This window comes from Orycteropus afer, unplaced genomic scaffold, assembly GCF_000298275.1.
Source record: "Orycteropus afer afer isolate SDZICR_OR568_19922 unplaced genomic scaffold, OryAfe1.0 scaffold00001, whole genome shotgun sequence".
Lineage (NCBI taxonomy): Eukaryota > Metazoa > Chordata > Mammalia > Tubulidentata > Orycteropodidae > Orycteropus > Orycteropus afer.
The window spans coordinates 35,550,644-35,571,682 of record NW_006921588.1 but is presented as its reverse complement, the minus strand read 5'-3'; the positions used below and the strand labels follow the sequence as shown (position 1 = coordinate 35,571,682).

At 34.7% G+C, this 21,039-nt stretch overlaps 1 protein-coding gene across 1 annotated transcript in view; it reads right to left on the bottom strand.

Annotated features, from left to right (window-relative positions):
* SCN7A (sodium voltage-gated channel alpha subunit 7) overlaps positions 1–18,161 on the bottom strand; it is a 79,552-nt gene extending 61,391 nt beyond the window's left edge. The window contains exons 1-8 of the mRNA XM_007947371.1: positions 17,937–18,161; positions 16,546–16,664; positions 15,716–15,805; positions 12,405–12,533; positions 10,761–10,852; positions 6,414–6,620; positions 3,400–3,469; positions 1,031–1,172 (exon numbers count right to left, since the gene is read on the bottom strand). Of these exons, the coding sequence (XP_007945562.1) occupies positions 1,031–1,172; positions 3,400–3,469; positions 6,414–6,620; positions 10,761–10,852; positions 12,405–12,533; positions 15,716–15,805; positions 16,546–16,664; positions 17,937–18,161 (1,074 nt within the window). The remainder of the gene's footprint in view (positions 1–1,030; positions 1,173–3,399; positions 3,470–6,413; positions 6,621–10,760; positions 10,853–12,404; positions 12,534–15,715; positions 15,806–16,545; positions 16,665–17,936) is intronic.
* Positions 18,162–21,039: the final 2,878 nt, after the last annotated feature.

Genomic DNA, 21,039 nt, shown 5'->3' with positions numbered 1-21,039 from the left:
AAAGCTTTCTCTTATCCATATGAGTAAGGCTGGGTTTACTCAGATGTTTCAGCTCTTTCCCAGTACTATTTTGAGAGCCTTTTAGCCTAAACGGACTATTCCTAAAGGTGCGTGGTAATGTACCAAACAGTGTGTCTTTGCTATTCATAAGGTTTTCCCTGGCCAATTCTTTGAAAAGTGGATGGTATATATAGTACACAATAAAATAAGATTAAAAAAAAAAAAAAACCTCACTGCCGTCGAGTTGAATTATAGTATGTTTAAAACAATAATTTGCTCTTTTGACTGTAAATAGCTTGGATTTAGATCTATTTGTTTATTTTATCTAATGCTTGTTGATATGAACCATACTGCTAAAATATCATTGCATCTTCTTCTGGAGAAGGAACTCTTAAAGCAAAAACTGAATGTTCCCTTTAATGAGTATTAAATCTTTCAAAGAAACTATGGGATACAAAAAGAAATCAGTTATGGGGAGATTTTCTAAGAATTTGGATTTCAAATCTCATAACATCAAGCTTTCTGTTATTATGCACCTGAACATGGTTGAATATTAACATGGAATGAGGAGAAATAGGAGATTTAAGAAACAGTACATGTGAGTACTCTAAATAATTATTTAATACATGGCAATGTCAAATTTTTAAGCTAAAGAATTAGCCTTAAGATTGCTCTTCCTTTAGTTAATATTAAATGCATAGTATCACAGGCTTTGGATCAGAATAGTGAGCTCTGATATTTACCTGTGTTATAACTTTGGAGATGTTACCCAGCCTATCTGAAAATCTTGGTGTCTTCATATAAAAAACAGAAATTCATGCTAACCTTGTAGAATTTTTCCAAGGATTAAATGAAATCCCATTAAGAGCACTGACCTAGGAAGAGTTTCACGTTTGACACTCAATAATTCTGGTTTCCTTTTCTTCTAGCCTCAAATTCATTTCCACATAAAAATTTAAGAAGCTACTTTGGCCATTACTTTACAAGTGAAGGGGCACATCACCTTTCTTTAGATTTTCTCTGTTCTTACCTGGTGATAAAGTGCTTCGGGATAGTCCTGAGTCATTAATCGAAACAGGGCAAATAAGGCCCAGCCAAAATTGTCAAAATTTGTGTAGCCAAAATCAGGGTTTCTGCCAGCTTTTACACACATGTAGCCTTCAGGACACTGACTAAAGAACACGAAGAAAAGAAAAACTTCTGTTAGGTGACTCTCATGGACAAATCATAAATATAGAACACCTGTCTCCTAATAATGGTGGCATCCTCTTTTACAGGGAGTAATTAGTCTTCTCCCAAAACAATTTCCACCTAAAAAGCTACAAAAGAGCTAAATCTTGAGTCAGTGTAAAGGAACAGTGTTAACTGTGCCAAAAAAGCAAAAGTGTCTCAAAAATGGTGTTTGCCAAGCCTTTGTTAATGATTTCTTTACTACCCAATATCAAAGTGGAGATATTTAAACATCACAGTGAAAAGTATAACTGATGCAAAGTTATATTAATAAAAATTAAAATGAAGTTGTTTTGGATTTAATTTTCAAGTAATCTTACCTCAAACCATTAGGCCACATTATTTAAGGGTGAGGAAATATTTACTACATCAGTAATTTATAAATAGCACTTGCCTTTGCACAGAAGGATCAGATTAGTTTATTTCATTTCTCTTCAGGGAGTCCTGATACTTTTATCTACTGGGGGTCTTGAGTATTGTGGTAGATTAGTACAGTTGTCACTCAGTAAATCATGCTTCTCTATAGCCACATATTTAGTGTAGTTCCCTCCCACATTATTCTGGGTTTGGCAGTGTGACTTGTTTTGGGCAATTGTTAATAGGACATTAACAAATGTGATGCAAGTAGAAGTTTCAAAGGTCCTTGTGCATTGGGGCTTGCCCCTCTCTTGGTGCTCTGAGTCTATAATACAAAGAGCCTGGCTTAGCCTCATTGAGAGGCATGTGAAGATAAGGTTCTGGAAAATAAGATCATGAGAAGAAATAAGCCCTACTGTCTCAGCCACACAACCATCTCAGCTAAGGCCCACAGGTGAATGTGACGCCATCTTGGATCATCCAGCCTCTATCCAGCTGTCAGATGACTGAATCTGCGTGAGTGATTCTTGGTGGCAACCCCAGAAGTGTAGCTCAGTTGAACTTTTCCTAAGTTGCTTACTTCTAGAATCTGAGCAAAGACATTTATTATTCTTTTAAGTCACAATAACTTTTAACTCTATGGGTAACTTAGGAGCTCTGGTAGCGTAGTGCCTAAGGCACTTGACTGCTAACCAGAAGACTGGCAATTTAAGCCCACCAGCCACTTCTTGGAAGAAAGTTTGGGCAATCTACTTCTGTAGTGATACTGGCTCAGAAACCCAAGGAGGGATCGCTATTTGTCAGGTCTGACTTGACAGCACATAACAACAACAACTACCATGCAGCAAAGGATACCTATTATAGCACTGCATGGCTTTCTCTTTTTACCTTGAAATGTATCATTGTAATCCTGGCTATCCAAGACCAGATATCAGCTTCAACACACATTTGAGCTCATATTTGAATTTGGAATGTATATGGAAAAGGTTAGCTGAAATAGGATGACATGACAATGAGATGGGTTTTGGACTTGAGAATTGAACAGGGAAAACTAGACATAAAACATCTGTGCTAAGCAAGCAATCCAAAACCAAAAACCAAATCCATCATTGTTGAGTCGATTCTGACTCAGAGCAATGCTATACAACAAGATACAAAAAGTCTAACTGACCTGAATATTTAATTAAACTAAGTAACTCTTGCTCCTCTTCCTCATGTACCTTTTGTTAAACTGGGTTGTCAAGGTTCCCCAGCCAAAGAAAAGCAAAGGCAAGATTAGGAAATTATGTGAGTCACAGCACTGGTGAGAAACAGTCTGTTTCTACTTCATCTCTATTTGGAATTATGAGACAATAAGACATGAGCCATTTCCCTAAAGCATTATTTATAAATACTGTTTTAAGAACAGTGAGCTTTGTATACTATAAATTAGTCATGAAAGATAGGCAAAAAACAAAATGAGTGAAATATGGCATATCTTTGATAGTATTTTTCTTCAAAGGCGTCTGGCTAAAGAACAGATTTATAGTGTCTTTCTTGGCAATTTCGCCTGGCTCTGGGTAAAGTGAAAATAGTTTGAAGGCCATTTTTTTAAGTTCCAACTCTGCCATTTGCTAGCTTTTTTGACCTTGCATAAATTATTTAACAAATCTATCTATTGTTTTTTTCTAAAGGAGTTGGATTAATACTATTCTATGTTATCTACTTCTCAGTTGATGATTCAATGAGATAATGTAATCAAGTGTGAGTCATCAGTAAAAGCAATAGTCATTCAATAAATACTTATTTGTTGCTGACATCAACACTACTTACCTAGCATCTGTTCTGTTGCCACAAAGGAGAGCATCTCTTTCTCCTTCCAAGTAATAAAAGCTTTCCACCTCTGAAAAACAAGAAAACAATGATCTTCCATATCTAATCTTAGAGTTCTGGTAGCATAGTGGCTAAGACACTTGCCTGCTAACCAGACGGCTGGCGGTTCAAACCCACCAGCCACTCCTCGGAAGGAAGGTTGGGCAATCCTACTTCCGTAGTGATAACTGCCTCGGAAACCCAAGGAGGGGTCGCTATGAGTTGGGGCCGACTCGACGGCACATAACAACAACAACAACAATCTTAGAGTTAAACAAAATATCTGAAGTCTGTACAGATCAGCACAGAAGATGAACATCCCTTTCCAAAGCTAAGGTAACAAGAGCATAAATCCTGGCTTTCTTAGTATCTAATGCACAGGACATAAGACCTGTGGGAAGCCAATGCTTCCCTGCCCCAAAGTGACAAAGCTAGGCAGAAAAAGGAAAATCTCTGTCAAAATTAAGGTGCAATGAAGTGGATAGAGCCAGCCAGATAGGACTAGAATCCCTGAAAGAAAAATTCCCAAGACTAAACTGTTTGAGACATGAGGACCTTTTCTTCCAGGGTTGATTCCTGATGATCTTTGTGAGCAGGAGAATAAATTCCTCTGTCTCTGGGTTTAATTTACATTCTCCTGCCACCTAGCTTATTCTTCTACTGTGCATATTCAGTTCCTGTTGCTTGCCCTACTGTCACCTAATTTTAACCACAACCTAAGCTAATTTAAATTGTAGCTCATATAATTTGTCCACGTATTCCCATCTGCTTTCCATCCAAATGTAAATTGTGTGTTTATACATATCTGTTTCCAGGGTTGGGGACATGCATGTTTGGAAGCATTGATTTTTAGGCTCTGAACTCAAATTACAGATATCAAACCCATAATTTAATAATGTGTATAAAAACATACAAAATTAAAGTACTCTAGACTCAAATAATGTCACATTAATTTGTCACATAAAAAATTTTAGAATAGTTTTTAAATTCATAGTTTGGTACCATTGATTAAACTTTTGCAATAACAATCAAAAGCCAAATTAAATTTGACATTAACAGTACTAGGAAGTACAAAATACTCTTTGAAATACATGAGCTACGAAATGGCATTTATGTTAATAACAGTTTTCAAATTGTATTTTCAACTATTGTCTAATATGTGATTTGAGGAAATAGAATTATTAGAATTGGGCAAATTTAAGGTGATAATGTTTACAAGGAGTTCAGGTAGTGTAGTGCTTAAAGCATTTGACTGCTAACCAGAAGGCTGGAGGTTCAAACCCACCAGCTACTCCTGGGACGGAAGGTTGGGCAATGTACTTCCATAGAGATACTGCCTTGGAAAACCAAGGAGGGGTCACTATGAGTCAGATCCAACTGGACGGCAGCAAGTTTTTTGTTTTTATTTTTTGAATCTTTACAAAATAATTTATTTTAAGATAATACTGTACTTTGACAAAGAAAAATGCACCTGGATTTTATCTTATTAATAACAACCAAGGAAGTAGCAAATTGTTCATGTTTTTAAATAGTTAGTATATTTTTGTTTTAACATCAAATGAACCAGAGTATTTCAATTGGAATAAAAGAGTTAACAACCTTCTCCTTTTATCCTCGCTACTAGATTTAAGACCATGACAATGTCGTATATAATAAAGAAAGCTTTCTCATACTCATCCACTAATACTTTTCTATTATGTGCACTATAATCATATTATGGCATAAATCAAAGAGTAAAAATTATTAAGATTTGTTTTGGAGCTTATTAATTCGAAAAACCAAACTCACTGCTGTCAGTTTGGATCCAACTCATGCCAACCCCTCCTTGGGTTTCTGAGGTGGTATCTCTATGGAAGTAGATTACTCAATCAAGGAGTGGCTGGTGGATTTGAACCGCCAGTCTTCTGGTTAGCAGTCAAATGCCTTAGACACTTTCAAAAGTATATTTGAAATTGATGTGGAAGAGCTATATAAGGCTTATCAAATTTTATTTTTAATACTTAAAAATATACTTTTATTTTATTAAACTGTCAGAAAGGATGTGACAATTTTATTGTGAGAGAGAAACCAATAAAAGAGTATGATGACATGGTGAAAAGAGCAGGTATTTTAGAGCTAAGTCAAACTGCATGAGAAACCTAGTTTTGCTAAATAGTTCTATTACCCTGGGACATGCACTTAGCTTTTCTGAACCTCCACTTCCTTGTTTGTGAGGAGTTAGTTATATTACCTCTTCCACATGATGGCGAAGATATGAGATAAGGCATACAAGTTACTTGTGTATGGGAACTAAGCAGTACTTATTAGGCATTATTTTTATTAGTCTACAATATTTTGTAGTAGCTCTGGTAGCATAGTGTCTAAGGCACTTGACTGCTAACCAGAAGGCTGGCGGTTCAAACCCACCAGCCACTCCTCGGAAGGAAGGTTGGGCAATCTACTTCCGTAGTGATACTGCCTCGGAAACCCAAGGAGGGGTCTCTATGAGTCGGGTCCGACTCAATGGCACATAATAGCAACAACAAACAATATTTTGTTATCTAAAAAATTATAAGAAAGCTTTTTTAAATGAGCAGTTGTAGTTGAAATCAAACAGTGAAAATTATTACATTATATGAGTAAACTTCTATCGATAATTTAATAAAAACAGCTTTATTGTAGAATAGTAATATTATGAGGATGCTACTTTAGCTCTTTCTAATGAAATTTCAGATAAGGCTGGTTTTATTTGTTTATTTTTCTAATGATAAAATTTGTAAACTTTAGAAATTCCAAATGTAGGTTGCCCTGATTTTACTGTCTGAAAAGTAGGGAGTTTGCTATCCTGATACATAAAAATGATGCAAATAAGTATATGAGCATACTTACAGCATTTACATAGTTTGTTCTGAGGTTGTGTTCAACATTGCTACAAAGACTGCTTTGTCTTTCGGAAATGTTTTAATTTTTTGACAGAGATGGCAAGTGGTTCTTACCTCGAATATCATATAGGCTTCCAGTTCTGTTGTGCAGTGTTTCATTTTCATTTTCTTGGGGCCACCGCAAACACTTATGCTTCAGGTTGCCCATGAAGAGCCCCATCCCAATTAGAGAAAATATGCTCAGAAAAAGCAGAGTTAGCAAAATGACACCAGTAAGTTTCTTCACACAATGGCTCAGGTTCCCTACAAGAGACCTTTGACCTGAGAAGACAGAAGTTTGTTTCTATAAAATATCTTTAGCAAACCACTGCTATTGCAAATGAATGCCCTATTGAAATCAGCAGATTCGTATCTAATTTTCATTATCTAAGTATAATAAATAAAGAGAACAAAAAAAACACATTTTGAGGTTTTGGTATTATGTTAATTTACAATACCTGGAAAAAGAATACCAACATAATACTTTAAAATTAGTTATTTGTTTCTTTTTACTCTAAAAAGAACAATGGGCTAACTTCTTCACTTGGTTACTGCTTGTGTATAAGCCACCATTTTTTATAAGCATAAATAAGGAAAAGCATAGAGTCATAAATAAAAAATAGGTTGTGTTGTTGAAACAATAAATGGTTTGAAATAACAGAATCTATACTATTCTTTCTTTAACTTTGTTGTTGTTGTTATGTGCCGTGGAGTCAGACCCGACTCATAGTGACCCCTCCTTGGGTTTCCCAGGCAGTATCACTACAGAAGTAGATTGCCCAAACTTCCTTCTGAGGAGTGGCTTTAACATTAGAAGAATTCAATTTTTGGAACAGTTTAAATAAAACTTGGGAAAATTTTAATGATTAGAAAAGAGAATATTACACAACTATGTCTATTTCATAATGGTGTATGTATTTATATCAGAATACTTATTAATTGAGAATCCAAATTTAGTTTTGTTTAACAGTATTAATTTTTCTAGTTATTAAACAACACATATTCAATGATGAAAAAAATTAAAAAAAGAAAAAAGAAGAAACAACAAACAAAAATAACATGTAATTTTACCTCATAGATAAAAAACGTTGTTGACATTTTGGTGTATATACATTCAAGTTTCTTCTGCCTCACTCTTCCCTCCCTATTTGTTGGTTTGAGTGTATTTAGAATTCTTATAACTGCTCAACTCAACAACGGATGAGAATATTTTAGCTTTGTAACTTTGAACAAATTACCTAATTTATATGCTCAAGTTTTCTTATCTTTAAAATGGGGATAATAGCATATATTTTGTATGTTATCATGAAAATTGAAGGTTTATTTTTTAAAATGGCCTGCTCAGATCATTGCATTTCTAGAGTGAAATGAATAGAGTTGAAGTAAAGTCATTTCTGTGGCTGAAGAAATGTAGTAGGATTACGTATAAATTATAATTGATGCCCTATTGTAGCACTTAGAATCATATCAATATTTTTAATAAGCAAGTCCTTAAGTGTTTTATCAGAATTGAAATTTCTCTTCAAAATACATGATAATGATTTTTTAAAAAAGGAAGTCTTGAAGAGATATGTAGTCTTTCGATTGTACACATTGGTTCAATGTCTCTTAAAAACTACTTAAATGTATGTCTACTTTTTTTTAAGTATTTGTACAGATATTTAAATTAGTTTTAAGAGACATTGAGCCAATATATATAATCAAAAGACTATATATTTCTTCAAGACTTCTTTAAAAAAAATCATTATGTATTTATTAGGAAAAAAATGGGTCACTTTACTTCAATGTATATTCCTGTGATTATCATTATAATTATTTAAAAAATACATATTTGCATTATTATATTTTTATACTACTACCATGATATCTCCAGGAGCTATGATGGTGTAGTGATCAAGGCAGTTGGCTGCTAGCCAAAAAGATCCATGGTTCAAACCCACCAACCACTCCAAAGAAGAAAGATGAGGCAGTCTGCTTCCATAAAAATTTAGAGTGTTGGAAACCCAGTGGGGGTTGCTGAGTTGGAATTGACTGGATGGCAGTGACTGAGTTTTTAGTCATGATTTTTCGTTCATTTTCCTCTTGAAAATTTATTGTATTCATATTTTCTTGTTGGAATTATGTCTAAGAATAAAACCAAAAACCAAACTCACTGCTGTGGAGTTGATTGTGACTCATAGTGACCCCTCCTTGGGTTTCTGAGGCAATATCTCTACAATAGATGGCTAAGTCTTCTTTCCAAGGAGTGCCTGGTGGGTTTGAACTGCTAGTCTTTTGGTTAGCAGTCAAATGCCTTAGGCATTACACCAATAGAAATTCTTAAAAAAAGATTATCATTCTATCTACCCATTATTGCATCAAAAAACCAAACGCACTGCCCTCGAGTTGGGTCCGACTCCTGGTGACCCCTCCTTGGGTTTCCGAGGTGATATCACTACGGAAGTAGATTGCTCAACCTTCCTTCCCAGGAGTGGCCAGTGGGTTTGAACCTCCATGGTTCTGGTTAGCAGTCAAATACCTTAGGCTTTATACCACCAGAGCTTCTTTTACACATTATATACACATTATAGCCACAATTTCTTGTGGATTTTTAATTTTGGTGGTGATGTTTTAAAGATGAAGATATCACCAACAAACTTTAACAGCATCAAATTTATTAATAATTTTCATTATTAATTTTACTGTTAAGATTAGCTTTAGATAAGTCTGGTCCACATGCCAATTTTTATTTTAATTCTGTGGTATAACTTTTCTTGTACTTTTAAACTTTCATTTTGTTTTAGATTTGTCATGATTCTTGCAGAATTTTAATTTATTTCTAATTTAATACTAAACTCTCCTTCAAGAGAAAAAATTAAGTCAGTTATATTTATTTTTCATATATTAGCTTTACTTTTTTGATATACTCTTAACATTTTGTGGGAGCTCTGGTGGCTTAGTGCCTAAGGCATTTGACTAACCAGAAGACTGCCGGGTCAAACCCACCAGCCACTCCTTGGAGGGAAGGTTGGGCAATCTATTTCCATAGATACTGCCTCAGAAACCCAAGGAGGGGCTGCTGTGAGTGAATTGACTTGAAAGCAGTGAGTTTTGGTGAGTTCAACATTTTATATTTTGAGTTTTATATTTCTTCTATTATTCACTGTGTTTTCAATTCTTTATAAATAAACTTTATTTTACTTTTTTTCCTCTAGAATTTAACTATATCTCATTTGAGATCTGATGTCAAATTTAACTTTTTTTTTTAAAAAACAAACAATGTAAACACTATGAAACCATTATGGATCATAGTTCTACTCTGATACTTACGGGGTTCTCATGAGTCAAAATCGATTTGACAGCATTTTTTTGTTGTTGTTTTAATGAAACTAGGGATGGGAAAATTTCCATCAAGGCAACTCTCAGTTTGGTTTCTTTACTGGATTTTCGAAGCTGCCATGCTAGAAATTCCAAACTTTTTTGGTTTTGGTCATATTAGAGACCATTTTTATTAAACAGTTTAAGATCTAATTCACATACCGTAAAATTCACCCACTTAATGTACAATGTAATGCATTTAATGTGTTTTGCATATTGTCACAATCTCCACAGTTGAGCTGTTTTTGCTTAGCTTGGACTTCAAGTACACAGTATGCATATGTCTGGCTTTCTTCATGGTGTTCCAGCTCATGGCGGTTGAAGTAGACCTACCTTACTTTGGCGTTAGCACACTTACACTTTGTTTTCTTGATGCCTCTAATATTTCACAATACTTTTGAGTCATAGCAGCCAAAAACAAAATAGCAACAACAAAACTTCCTAGTGGAGTTGCTGGTGGGCTTCAGTTAGGTTTTCCTCAGTAACCAAAACCCCACTGCCATCCAGTCGATTCAGACTCACAGCAAAGGGAGATGTAAAATATTCTCTAGTGTTTTCCATCAGTGTAGTTGCAGCTCTATCTTATTTATCAGAACTTTCCTGAATTTACATCATGTAGCTTGCACCCTATTCAGGTGCTCACAGCAAAGGAAAATATATGTTATTTTATATATTTTTATTTCTCTGTTCATTTCAACTCATTCTTGATGCAATGAGGAGAAGAAGGGGGAAGATATCTACGTATATTTCTTTCCTACTCAGAAGTCTAAAGACAATTTTAAAAGCTCCTATTTAAGATGTAGAATAATCAAAATTAATGATGCATTTTTATTGATCACTAAATTGATAACATATGTACTGAACCCATCCTAAATCAGTAACATTCAAGTGCAATATTTTTTCACCTTTCTTGGAATAAATTTAAATATCTAATAAGGCAATGATTTTAATACTAAAGCATTGTTCTATTTCACATATTCTACAACAGCAACAGGGGAGTACAAATGAATACATGAAAGTATATGTGGAAAAATGAAAAAAAAGGAGCTTAATGCTGTATCTTACCTTTATTTAAAGGTATAATTTTCAAAATCCTCAAAGTTCTTGCAATATTAAGTATTGAAGTGAAGCCTGGAAGTAAATACCTTGTTATAAACCTGTGGAATTAAATTAAAGGTTATTCAAAATTCATAGTGGGTCTATGGTATTTATCTTTTGTTTTTTATACTTTTTGAAGCTTATTTTTAATACCATCTATAAACATTTATTTTGATTCCATTCTTTAATTTTACATATAGTCATAGTATCATCATTGAGTAGAAAACAAAAGATTTCTATAGTGCAAGGTAGTCAGGTAAATATTAATCCAAGTATGAGAATTTTTAAAGTTTGATGCCATGAATACTCTTAAGTCCCTATCAAGTGCTGTGTATTATATTCATAAATCTTTTTAAATATAATTACTGCAAAGATAGCTAAAATTAAGAAAAAATAATGGTTTGTTTTTTAAGGGATGAGATTAATTTTAAATATTTAATATTTAAACTTTTGATGATAGTGATTGACCATGAGGATAATGGTAATGATGATGATAGTAGAAGCAGTATGTATAGTGGTTAAGGGCAAAATCCAGGGTCCACCTTATACTAGCTGTGTGACATGAGTCAATTACCTAACCTACCTTGCCTCAGTTTCCTAAAATGTAAAATGAGGATAATACTTCCTGAATCAGAGGCTTTTTATCAGGATTAAATGAGCTAATATTTGCAAACTGTTTAGAAGAGCACCTGGTACATAGTAAGTGCTCAGCAGCAGCAGCAATCATAATACCAATAGTAGCGATACTAATGATAATACTGACAATGATTAGTACTATTTTTCTACTTGCTTACAATATGACAGACACTGCTTATGATCTATATAAAGGTTATTTCTTTAAAAGAAACTTTAACAAAAAATCTGGAAGTGGAAGATAATTTTAAATTATGTTTGATAGGAGTATGATGACTCATTCACTTTTACTCTCACTGCCGTGGAGTTGATTGCAACTCATAGTGATCCCTCCTTGGGTTTCCGAGGTGGTATCACTACGGAAGTAGATTGCCCAATCTTCTTTCTGAAGAATGGCTGGTGGGTTTGAATTACCAGCCTTCTGGTTAGCAGTCAAATGCCTTAGGCACTACACTACCAGAGCTCCCCAGTATGATGCCAGTGATTTTTTTTTTTTTAGCAATAAAACAGGGAGTTAAATAGAGCCATTAAAACATATAGACATGTCAAGTAGTATAATTTGGGATTGTACCCCAGAAATTGTGTATGTGTGTGTTTAATTAAAATATTTTTCCTGGTATTTAGCATGTTTATGAATCTGAAGCAATGTAGCTAAATGAAAAGTAGACTGGGGACTGGGAATCAAACATGCCAGGATCCTATTTCTTGATTTCAAAGGACTGTTAAATTAAAATGCACAATTTAATCTCTTTCTTGCTTTCAATATAAAACAGAGATAATATCCCATTATTTTCATTTGCATTATATATTCTGAGAATTAACTCACTTGGAGCTGCCTAAAAGAACTCACTATGGCTATGATTTGAGAAACACTGTCTTTTGAAAAAATTTTTGAGGCAGTAACCTTTGTACACTTCACAGTTTGTTTATGAAAAGTACTTAGCAAGATGTTAAGATGTTTACAACTTAAATACTCACTCAAACAAAGTGACACTGAAATCAAGCCAGTTCCATGGATCACCAACAAAAGAAAAAGGTCCTGCCCAGATGCCTCTCGCAATGAGTTTCACAAGTATTTCAAATGTGTAAATTCCAAGCAAAGCATTCCTGGAAAATTTGTTTACATATAAATATTAAAGGTAAGAAGAATACAATGTTAACTCTGAAACACTATGTCTGTGATAACTATCTGGCAATTGAGAACCAGACATCAGAAAAGTAAGAACAGATGTGTAGGCCAAAAGCAACAACTATCAACCCAACAATAATTAAAAATACAATTAGCACTTGCATCTGAAGAAAGGCGTTCAGATTGGACTTCTTGGGTGGGCTAATGTCTATGATATTAGCCATGAAGTTTGACTAGTCCTAGCTTAGAGGTGATAGTCTTACTTATTTTTTTAGGTAAATGATGAAAATACCTAATACCAAATTAACCTCCTAGAAATTACACGATAAATAACTGAACTGTGACTATGAAACACCTATATATGCATATACCAGTATTTTTAAAGATCCACAATTGTGCATGGTTAAGTGCTACGCAGCTAAGCAAAAGGTTGACAGTTCAAATTTATCAAGTGACTCCATGAGAGAAAGACTTGGAGCTCTGCTCCCATAAAGATTACAGTCCAGAAAACTCTACTCTGTCAGATGAGTTAAAATTGACTCCACAGCACTTAACAACAATAACAACCAGTATTTTTATCATGAATCAGTGTTACATTTACCTTCCAGTGTCAACTAGCTTTAAGAACAGACTTAAGGCCAAGGAAGTAAAGCTTCATGAAAGCATTCTTACCCAGAAATTTAAAGGGCCTTTCCATCATAGTGTTCTAATATAAGTCAAATGACTCATATCCCTCAGGAAAAAGAAGAAGATATGAGAGATGAAGAGAAAGAATAATTTCCATAAAGAATGGAAGAAAGCTCACTACCATTGAGTCGCTTCGACTCATAGTGACTGTGGTAGTTAAATTTATGTGTCAACTTGGCTGGGCCTGGTTGAGTGGCTGGGCAGTTGGTGGTAGTTATTCCCCATGATGAGACTGGCAATCAACTCCATGTTGGGATCTACCACAAGCAGCTGAGTAGCTGCCTTTGGGATGTGGTCTGCTTCCTCTATATAAGAAGAAGGCTTGGGGATAGTCTCTAGTTTATGGCACGCTTGGACCCTGAATGTAGCTGTGTCATTGTTCAGCAGCCTGCCATGCTCTGCCAACCTTGGGATTTACAGTGGACTTAAATTAATGGCCTGCCGTGTGGTTTGGTAACATCAGGACATGTCAACCTTGGGCTTGTCAGCCTCAGCAGCCAGCAGCTGTCTGAGTGAAGAAAAGCCTCTAGCTCCAGTGGGCTGGGAGCAGAGCTGGACCCCAAGGTTGAGAGGCTTTCACCCAGCCCCTAGAGCCTGGCACTTTGAACTTGGACTTAAAGCCTCCAAACAGTAAGAGAATAAACTCCTGTCTGTTAAGGCCATCCCATTTGTGGTGTATTCTTATCAGAGCGACACTAGGTAACCAGAACAGCAACCCCTCCTTGAGTTTCCAAGGCAGTATCTCTATGGAAGTAGATTTCCCAGCATTCCTTCTGAGGAGTGGCTGGTGGGATTGAACCACCAGCCTTCTGGTTAGCAGTCAAGTGCCTCAGGAATCATTATTTCAGTTCAAAGAAAATCAAGTGTATGATTGCACTAGTAAAGAAGACCTGATGCAGTAAAACATTACATTGGTAATTAGTAATTATCTTTGAAGTAAAACCCCACTTATGAGATACTATGGACATAAACATATAGCTTAAGACTAAAAAATTTATAGTATGTAAGCCTAACATGCTGTGAAATAAAGATATTTAAAATCTAATAGAAATTAATGAAAAGCCAGAAAAAAAAATCTAAAACTGATTAATATATTAATATAAAACACCCATTAATCCATTGCCATTGGCAAACCTATAGGACAGAGTAGAACTGCCTTTTAGGGTTTCCAAGGCTGTAATCTTTATGGAAGTAGACTGCCACATCTTTCTATTGTGGAGCATCTGGTAAGTTCAAAGTGTTGACATTTTGGTCAGCAGCCAAGTGCTTAACCACTGTGCCACTAGGGCTCTCTCTCTATAATATATATATATATATATATATATATATATATATATATACACACAAATATATTATATATATACATATATATACACATAAGATATTTATATGATATATATCATATATAAATGATACACACACCCAGTTCTCAGTTACTGAAGAGTTGATTCTGACTCATGGAGACCTCCTGGGTGTAGAAATAGAAATTTGCTCCATGGGGTCTTCAAGGCTGTGAGCTTTTTGAAGCAAATCACTAGGCCTTTCTTTAGAGGGACCTCTGGGTGATTTCAAACCACCAACATCTCAGTTAGTAGTCAAACTTTTAACCATTTGTGCCACCCCCAAACTGCCACATATACATACACACTGCCATCAAGTGGAATCCAACTCATAGTGATTCCTCCTTGGGTTTCTGAGGCAGTATCACTATGAAAGTAGGTTGCCCAACCTTCCTTCTGAGGAGTGGCTGGTGGGTTTGAACTGCCAGCCTTCTGGTTAGCACACACATACATATAATGAATCACTTTTAGGATATTTAGGATATATATATTTAGGATACCTGTCTATCTATATCCTATATATCCTAAAAGTGATTCATTATATGTGTGTGTGTGTGTGTGTGTATGTGGCTAATACATTCATTGTGGTGTGTGTACATAAATATTATATTAATATCAATGATAATATATATAAAGTATGACTATTTTATATTATAGCATATAATTTCATGTAATATCCAAAACCAAAACCAAATTCACTGCCATAGAGTTGATTCCAACTCATAGCAACTCTCATAGGGTTTCCAAGGCTATAAATCTTTACAGAAGAAGACTGCCTCATATTTCTCCCTCAGAGCAGCTGGTGGTTTGGAACTGTTGACTTTTTTGGTTAGCAGCAGAATACCTTACCACAGCACCACCAGAACTCTAATGTAATATTGTTGTTGTTATGTGCCATCGAGTCAGACCCGACTCACAGGGACCCCTCCTTGGATTTCCGAGGCAGTATCACTATGGAAGTAGATTGCCCCATCTTCCTTCCCAGGAGTGGCTGGTGTGTTTGAAACACCACCCTTCTAGTTAGCAGTCAAGTGCCTTAGGCACTACTCTACTAGAGCTCCCATTAATGTAATATAGTAAATATAAAATATAATTATATATGATATTATGTATAATAAATTGTTATAACTTACTCTAATATTGCTTTCCAATCCACAAAATCAGTCATGGTCATAAGTATGCAGTCAGTCAGTACGCTAATTAAAATTAACAGTCGGAAAAAGGTAAGTTACAGTTAAGGAATAACAGAAAATAATGTTAAATAGTATATATTTCTGTAACCAGTTTATATTTATACACATATAGTTTCTTTACAGGAGCTCTGGTAGCATAGTGCCTGAGGCATTTGACTGCTAACCAGAAGGCTGGTGGTTCAAACCCACCAGCCACTCCTTGGAAGGAAGGTTGGGCAATCTACTTCCATAGTGATACTGCCTCAGAAACCTAAGGAAGGGTCACTATGAGTCGGGTCTGACTGGATGGCACATAACAACAACAACAAAAACAAATAGTTTCTTTAATGTTGAAAAATATACTCTCTTATTGAAAAACAATGGAATTAATATTTGTTAATATTTACTAATATTGTGTATACTAGAAAATACATTTTACAACACAGAACACTTACCAAACCAAACCTATTGCTGTTGACTCGATTCTGACTCAGTGACCCTGTAGGGCACAGTAGAACTTCCCCACAGGGTTTCCAAGGCTTTAATCATGATGGAAGCAGACTGGCAGACTGCCACATTTTTCTTCCAGTGAGTAGCTGGTAAACAGCAGAGCAGTTTAACCACTGTACCACCAGACTCTTTATGGAACACTTAGGGTGGTCATAATTCTGATATCAGTATGAATTTTTCAAAGCAGAAAATAATTGCAGGAATATTTGAATAATATAACAGTTGCATGTAGTATTAGAAGAGTCTAAAAGCACAATCATCAAGCCAATAGAAAAGGATATGGATGTACCAAAACCTTAATAGTTGTCCTTCTAATAGAACTGAAAGGTGACAAAGTACACCAGGTGGAAGTGGTATTGAATCTAAAGATTGTTCTCTTTTTATTTAATACCATGAATGTCTAGAGGAGGAAAAAGAATATCAAGTGCGATCAGAACTCAGAACCATAATTACAATCAATTATATACCATATTTCCAATGATCATTGCAGTCTAGGATTCTATCAGTTATATTTTTCTCTTTTCTACCATTCTTTTTTATGCCAGTGTTATACCCAAGAAAGTTACTTGCCACACACCAAAGTCCAGATCTCCGCACAGAACTAACTGTGGAAGAAAATTATATCCTCGTGGTTCATAGAGATGCATTTAATAGCACCAGAAGCAGTATGTTTCAAAAATCTTAAATGTAAAAAAGTTAATTTGATTTTACAGCAAATGAGGTATGAGATTACAATAGTATAGAAACCTGATGTACTGTAATATGACACTAATCATTAGTAATAATATTTGAAATGATTAACAAACTACTTGTTTCATATTATAGACATAAATACATATGTCACTGCTTTGACCACCACATCAAATCAATTCATGTTGATACTTCCTCTATCTCATTTCCCACAACTTGCAACATAGCTACAGAAGTCCAGTTATGCCATTGCTTGGTCTATCCTCTATTCTGGAATCATTCTCCTCTCTTGCCTGTTCGTAGAATGTCTTCACTTTGTTTCATAAAATTTTAGTGTTCTTCAATGTATAACTCAAATTCTACTTCCTTAATTAAGACTTTCAGTTTTTCAATTCTGCCTTTTCTAAACATAATTATTTATATATATATATATATATATATATATATATATAGGCACACATATATATAGTGCTTGTTCTCGGACTGTGCATATACTTAGTAGTTGCCTCAAGTCACTCTGGAAACAAGACAAGACACAAATATATGAATAAATACAAATTATAACGAAAATATAGCTTGACTTTACTATTGAAAGAGCCTATGAAGTTTAACATTTGATTGTTGAGGATATTCTAGATATTTTGTGTATATTTTAAAGTTGATAACCATAAGTGGCTAATCATCTTGTAGCCATAAAATAAGTTATTTACATGAAAACATAATAATATGGTCTATCCAAAGTAAAGTAACCAAAAACAAACTAACCAACCAGGAAAGGAATAAGTTTTTTTTAAAAAAATCTCAAATATGTGTGCTCCTAAAATGAAGTATCTTCTACAGACCTTTATAACTTACAATTACTGCTTAGCCAATTGTTTATTTTCTTTTTTCATTCTATGTGTGAGTACAGGTGTACACATTATGCATGTCTGGAAAGTAAAATAATAGAAATTCAGTCCTAATAAGATCAGTTAATTCTCACATTTTTATTGTAGTATGGGTCCACATCTTCCAAGGGTGCTGACACCATTCCTGGAGAAAGGTTTCCATAAGCAAATGGAAGCTCTTTGCCAACTTCCAAGTCAACATTTGGCTGTAAGTCTTCTTTGTGCTCCTCATTGTGCTTTTTAGCAATACGCTGTTTCATAAGTTCAAGAGATTCTTTGGTAAAAGGGACTAGGCCCTTAGGTTCTGGGGAAGCCAACATTTCCAATTTTGCACCTATAATACATGAATTTTCTTCAGTTCTATATAAGTTGGGTGTATAAAATTACAGAAGGTGATATGAGGAAGAGAAGAGCAAAATGAACATATGCATTCAAAGAACACATTTTTGAATTTTGTAGAAATCTGAGTTGTAATACATGGGTTTTGTACTCAGTATTAGACTTAATTTATTTCATGAGTAATTTATTCTTTCATTTACTGCCTTCCTCCTTTGTTATACTCATCTCCTTGGTAAATGCATGGGCAAAAAGATTCTGATTTATTCTATGTATATGAATATTTACCAAGTACATTTCCTAAAACACTCTCTGCCACCCATTGTCTGTATGGTAAAGACATGAAAGGCAACAATTTAACAAGGAAAAACAAAGTTCTTTGTCTTTCCCTGTAACTAGAATCATTTTTAAACCTTTTAGCCATTGTAAAAATAAAAACATAAACACAAACTCATTACTCTGGATTTTCATGAAATTTTTCTCTTTCTCATTAATCCCTCTAAACAAATATTTTTTTTCAGTTATTTCCCGTTGTATGTGCTAAATATTATCAATTGTTTACATATATATATTTCAAGGTGGGAGCTCTGGTAGCATAGTGGCTAAGACACTTGCCTGCTAACCAGATGGCTGGCGGTTCAAACCCACCAGCCACTCCTCGGAAGGAAGGTTGGGCAATCCTACTTCCGTAGTGATACTGCCTCGGAAACCCAAGGAGGGGTCGCTATGAGTCGGGTTTGACTCGACGGCACATAACAACAACAACAACATATTTCAAGGTAGTCACCTCTGTAATTCTATACCTGGTTTGCTTTAGTAATCTTTGCAGGTTTTACTCACCTAAAGTCTTTGCTCATATCAAGTCATTTAAAATAGTCTTCATCAAACATAATTTCAAATATCAGTTCCCTATTTATGAATCTTATTTTTTCCTCTCATGTAAAAATGTGTTCTTCTGCTGATTCCCTCCATCCCAATTCCTGTCAAAAGTTACTATTTAAGAAACCCTACTTAGTGACAAGTAATTGATTAGTCTTTATTTCCTATCTCCAAACCCTCTTGTAATTTTATTATTGCAATCAAAGATAATTTTATACTTGATATCATGGCATTTTGTATGTGTATATTTTGTGCCTTAAAGTGTTGGCACTAGCTGAAATCCTTCCATGAAGATTTTCACTATATCAATAATTTAAATTGTAGTAAATAAATAACTATAAAAAACAAATAGAAAAAATAAAATAATGAATTTTGGAATATGATAGACCTACATTCAAATAGTCAATTTTATTAAAATGATCTGAGACACCTCAGTCAAATTATTTAATATACTTGAGGTTCTTTTCTCACTCATAAAATGGGGATTTCTCCTTGGGTTAAAAAATTAGTAAATAAAATAGCATGGGTAAAAATGCCTACTAAAATGATTGTCACATAATAATTGGGAAATAAATGTGAATTTTTTAAGTGAGAAAAAATTCACTATTTTAGATATAATGGCCTCAATCTAATAGAATAACATAAAATAGAAATGAATGTATGGCTTTGAAATTTGGAACAACCCATCTGTAAAAGTTCAGTAAAGAAGAGAGATCCTTTTTCAGCAGAGCAAATCGCCAAACGGTTTCAATTAATAGTAACACAAATGCAACACACTGCTGTAGAGTCGGATCTGAGCTGTGCCAAAGATACTTCACTAAATATCTATTTATTATCTGGCATAAAGTAGAATATTTCACAATTATCTTTGGCACAGCTAATCTAACATCTGTTTTCTCATAGTTAGGATCAAATATTTTCTCATATTTAGGATCAATTCCAGCCTCCCAGAAAGCATAATTCTTCATATGGTGTGATTTTTACTTTGATTGACAGTTTTGTCCCATTTGAAGGCCATCCAGTTTACCTACATGCCTTTTGGACATGGTGTTCATGGATCACAATAGAATAGAGGACTGCCTTCCCTGTCTTCTGTCAGTGCAGTGAAACACTATTTCAGATTTCCTGGAACACACAAATCAGTATCAATAAGGCATCTGACTGCTAACCAGGAGGCTTATCTTTCTGGGAGCTCTGGTGGGGTAGTGCCTAAGGCACTTGACTGCTAACCAGAAGGCTGGTGGTTCAAACCCACCAGCCACTCCTCTCAAAGAAGGTGGGGCAATCTACTTCCATAGTAATACTGCCTTGGAAACCCCAGGAGGGATCGCTATGGGTTGGAGACAACTCGATGGCACATAACAACACATCTTTCTAATTTGTTTTCAAAAATATTTAGATTGGCTTACAAAGACATAGGCCATAGAGCAAGGTAAAATAAAATAAGAAAAATAAGCATAATAATAATAACAATAAACTATATAAGACAATGGATCCTTTTAGAGTAAAGATAATATCCCAAATGCCAACTTCACTCTGACATAGTATAAGATATGAAGGATAAAATGATGTATCGTTTACTGGTTTTCAAACTGTTTTGAAACAACTGTGGTCTATATCTGCACGGAGAATGCAGCAAGCCTACTGCAAAAATGACTCCCGATGATTGTAAAAGCATTAATGATAATAATGATGAAGCTGATAAATAAGTTAATTCAGAGGCTAGAAAGTAGTCCATGCATAAGTGAATGAAGCAGAGTTAATGTGATCAGTAAAATGAATCTATATTGTTGAGAATGTAGGGACCACACCTGCTTTAGTGAAATGACCAAATTTACATCAACATTTTTATTGGTTGAGGCCACTTGACTGCACTTAATAGACACATCATGTTTTATATTTCATCTTTCCTACATTCTGTGGTGACTCACAGCTAAATCTCTGATGCAGAGTCTTTTCCTTAGAGTCTTCTGATTAAAATCC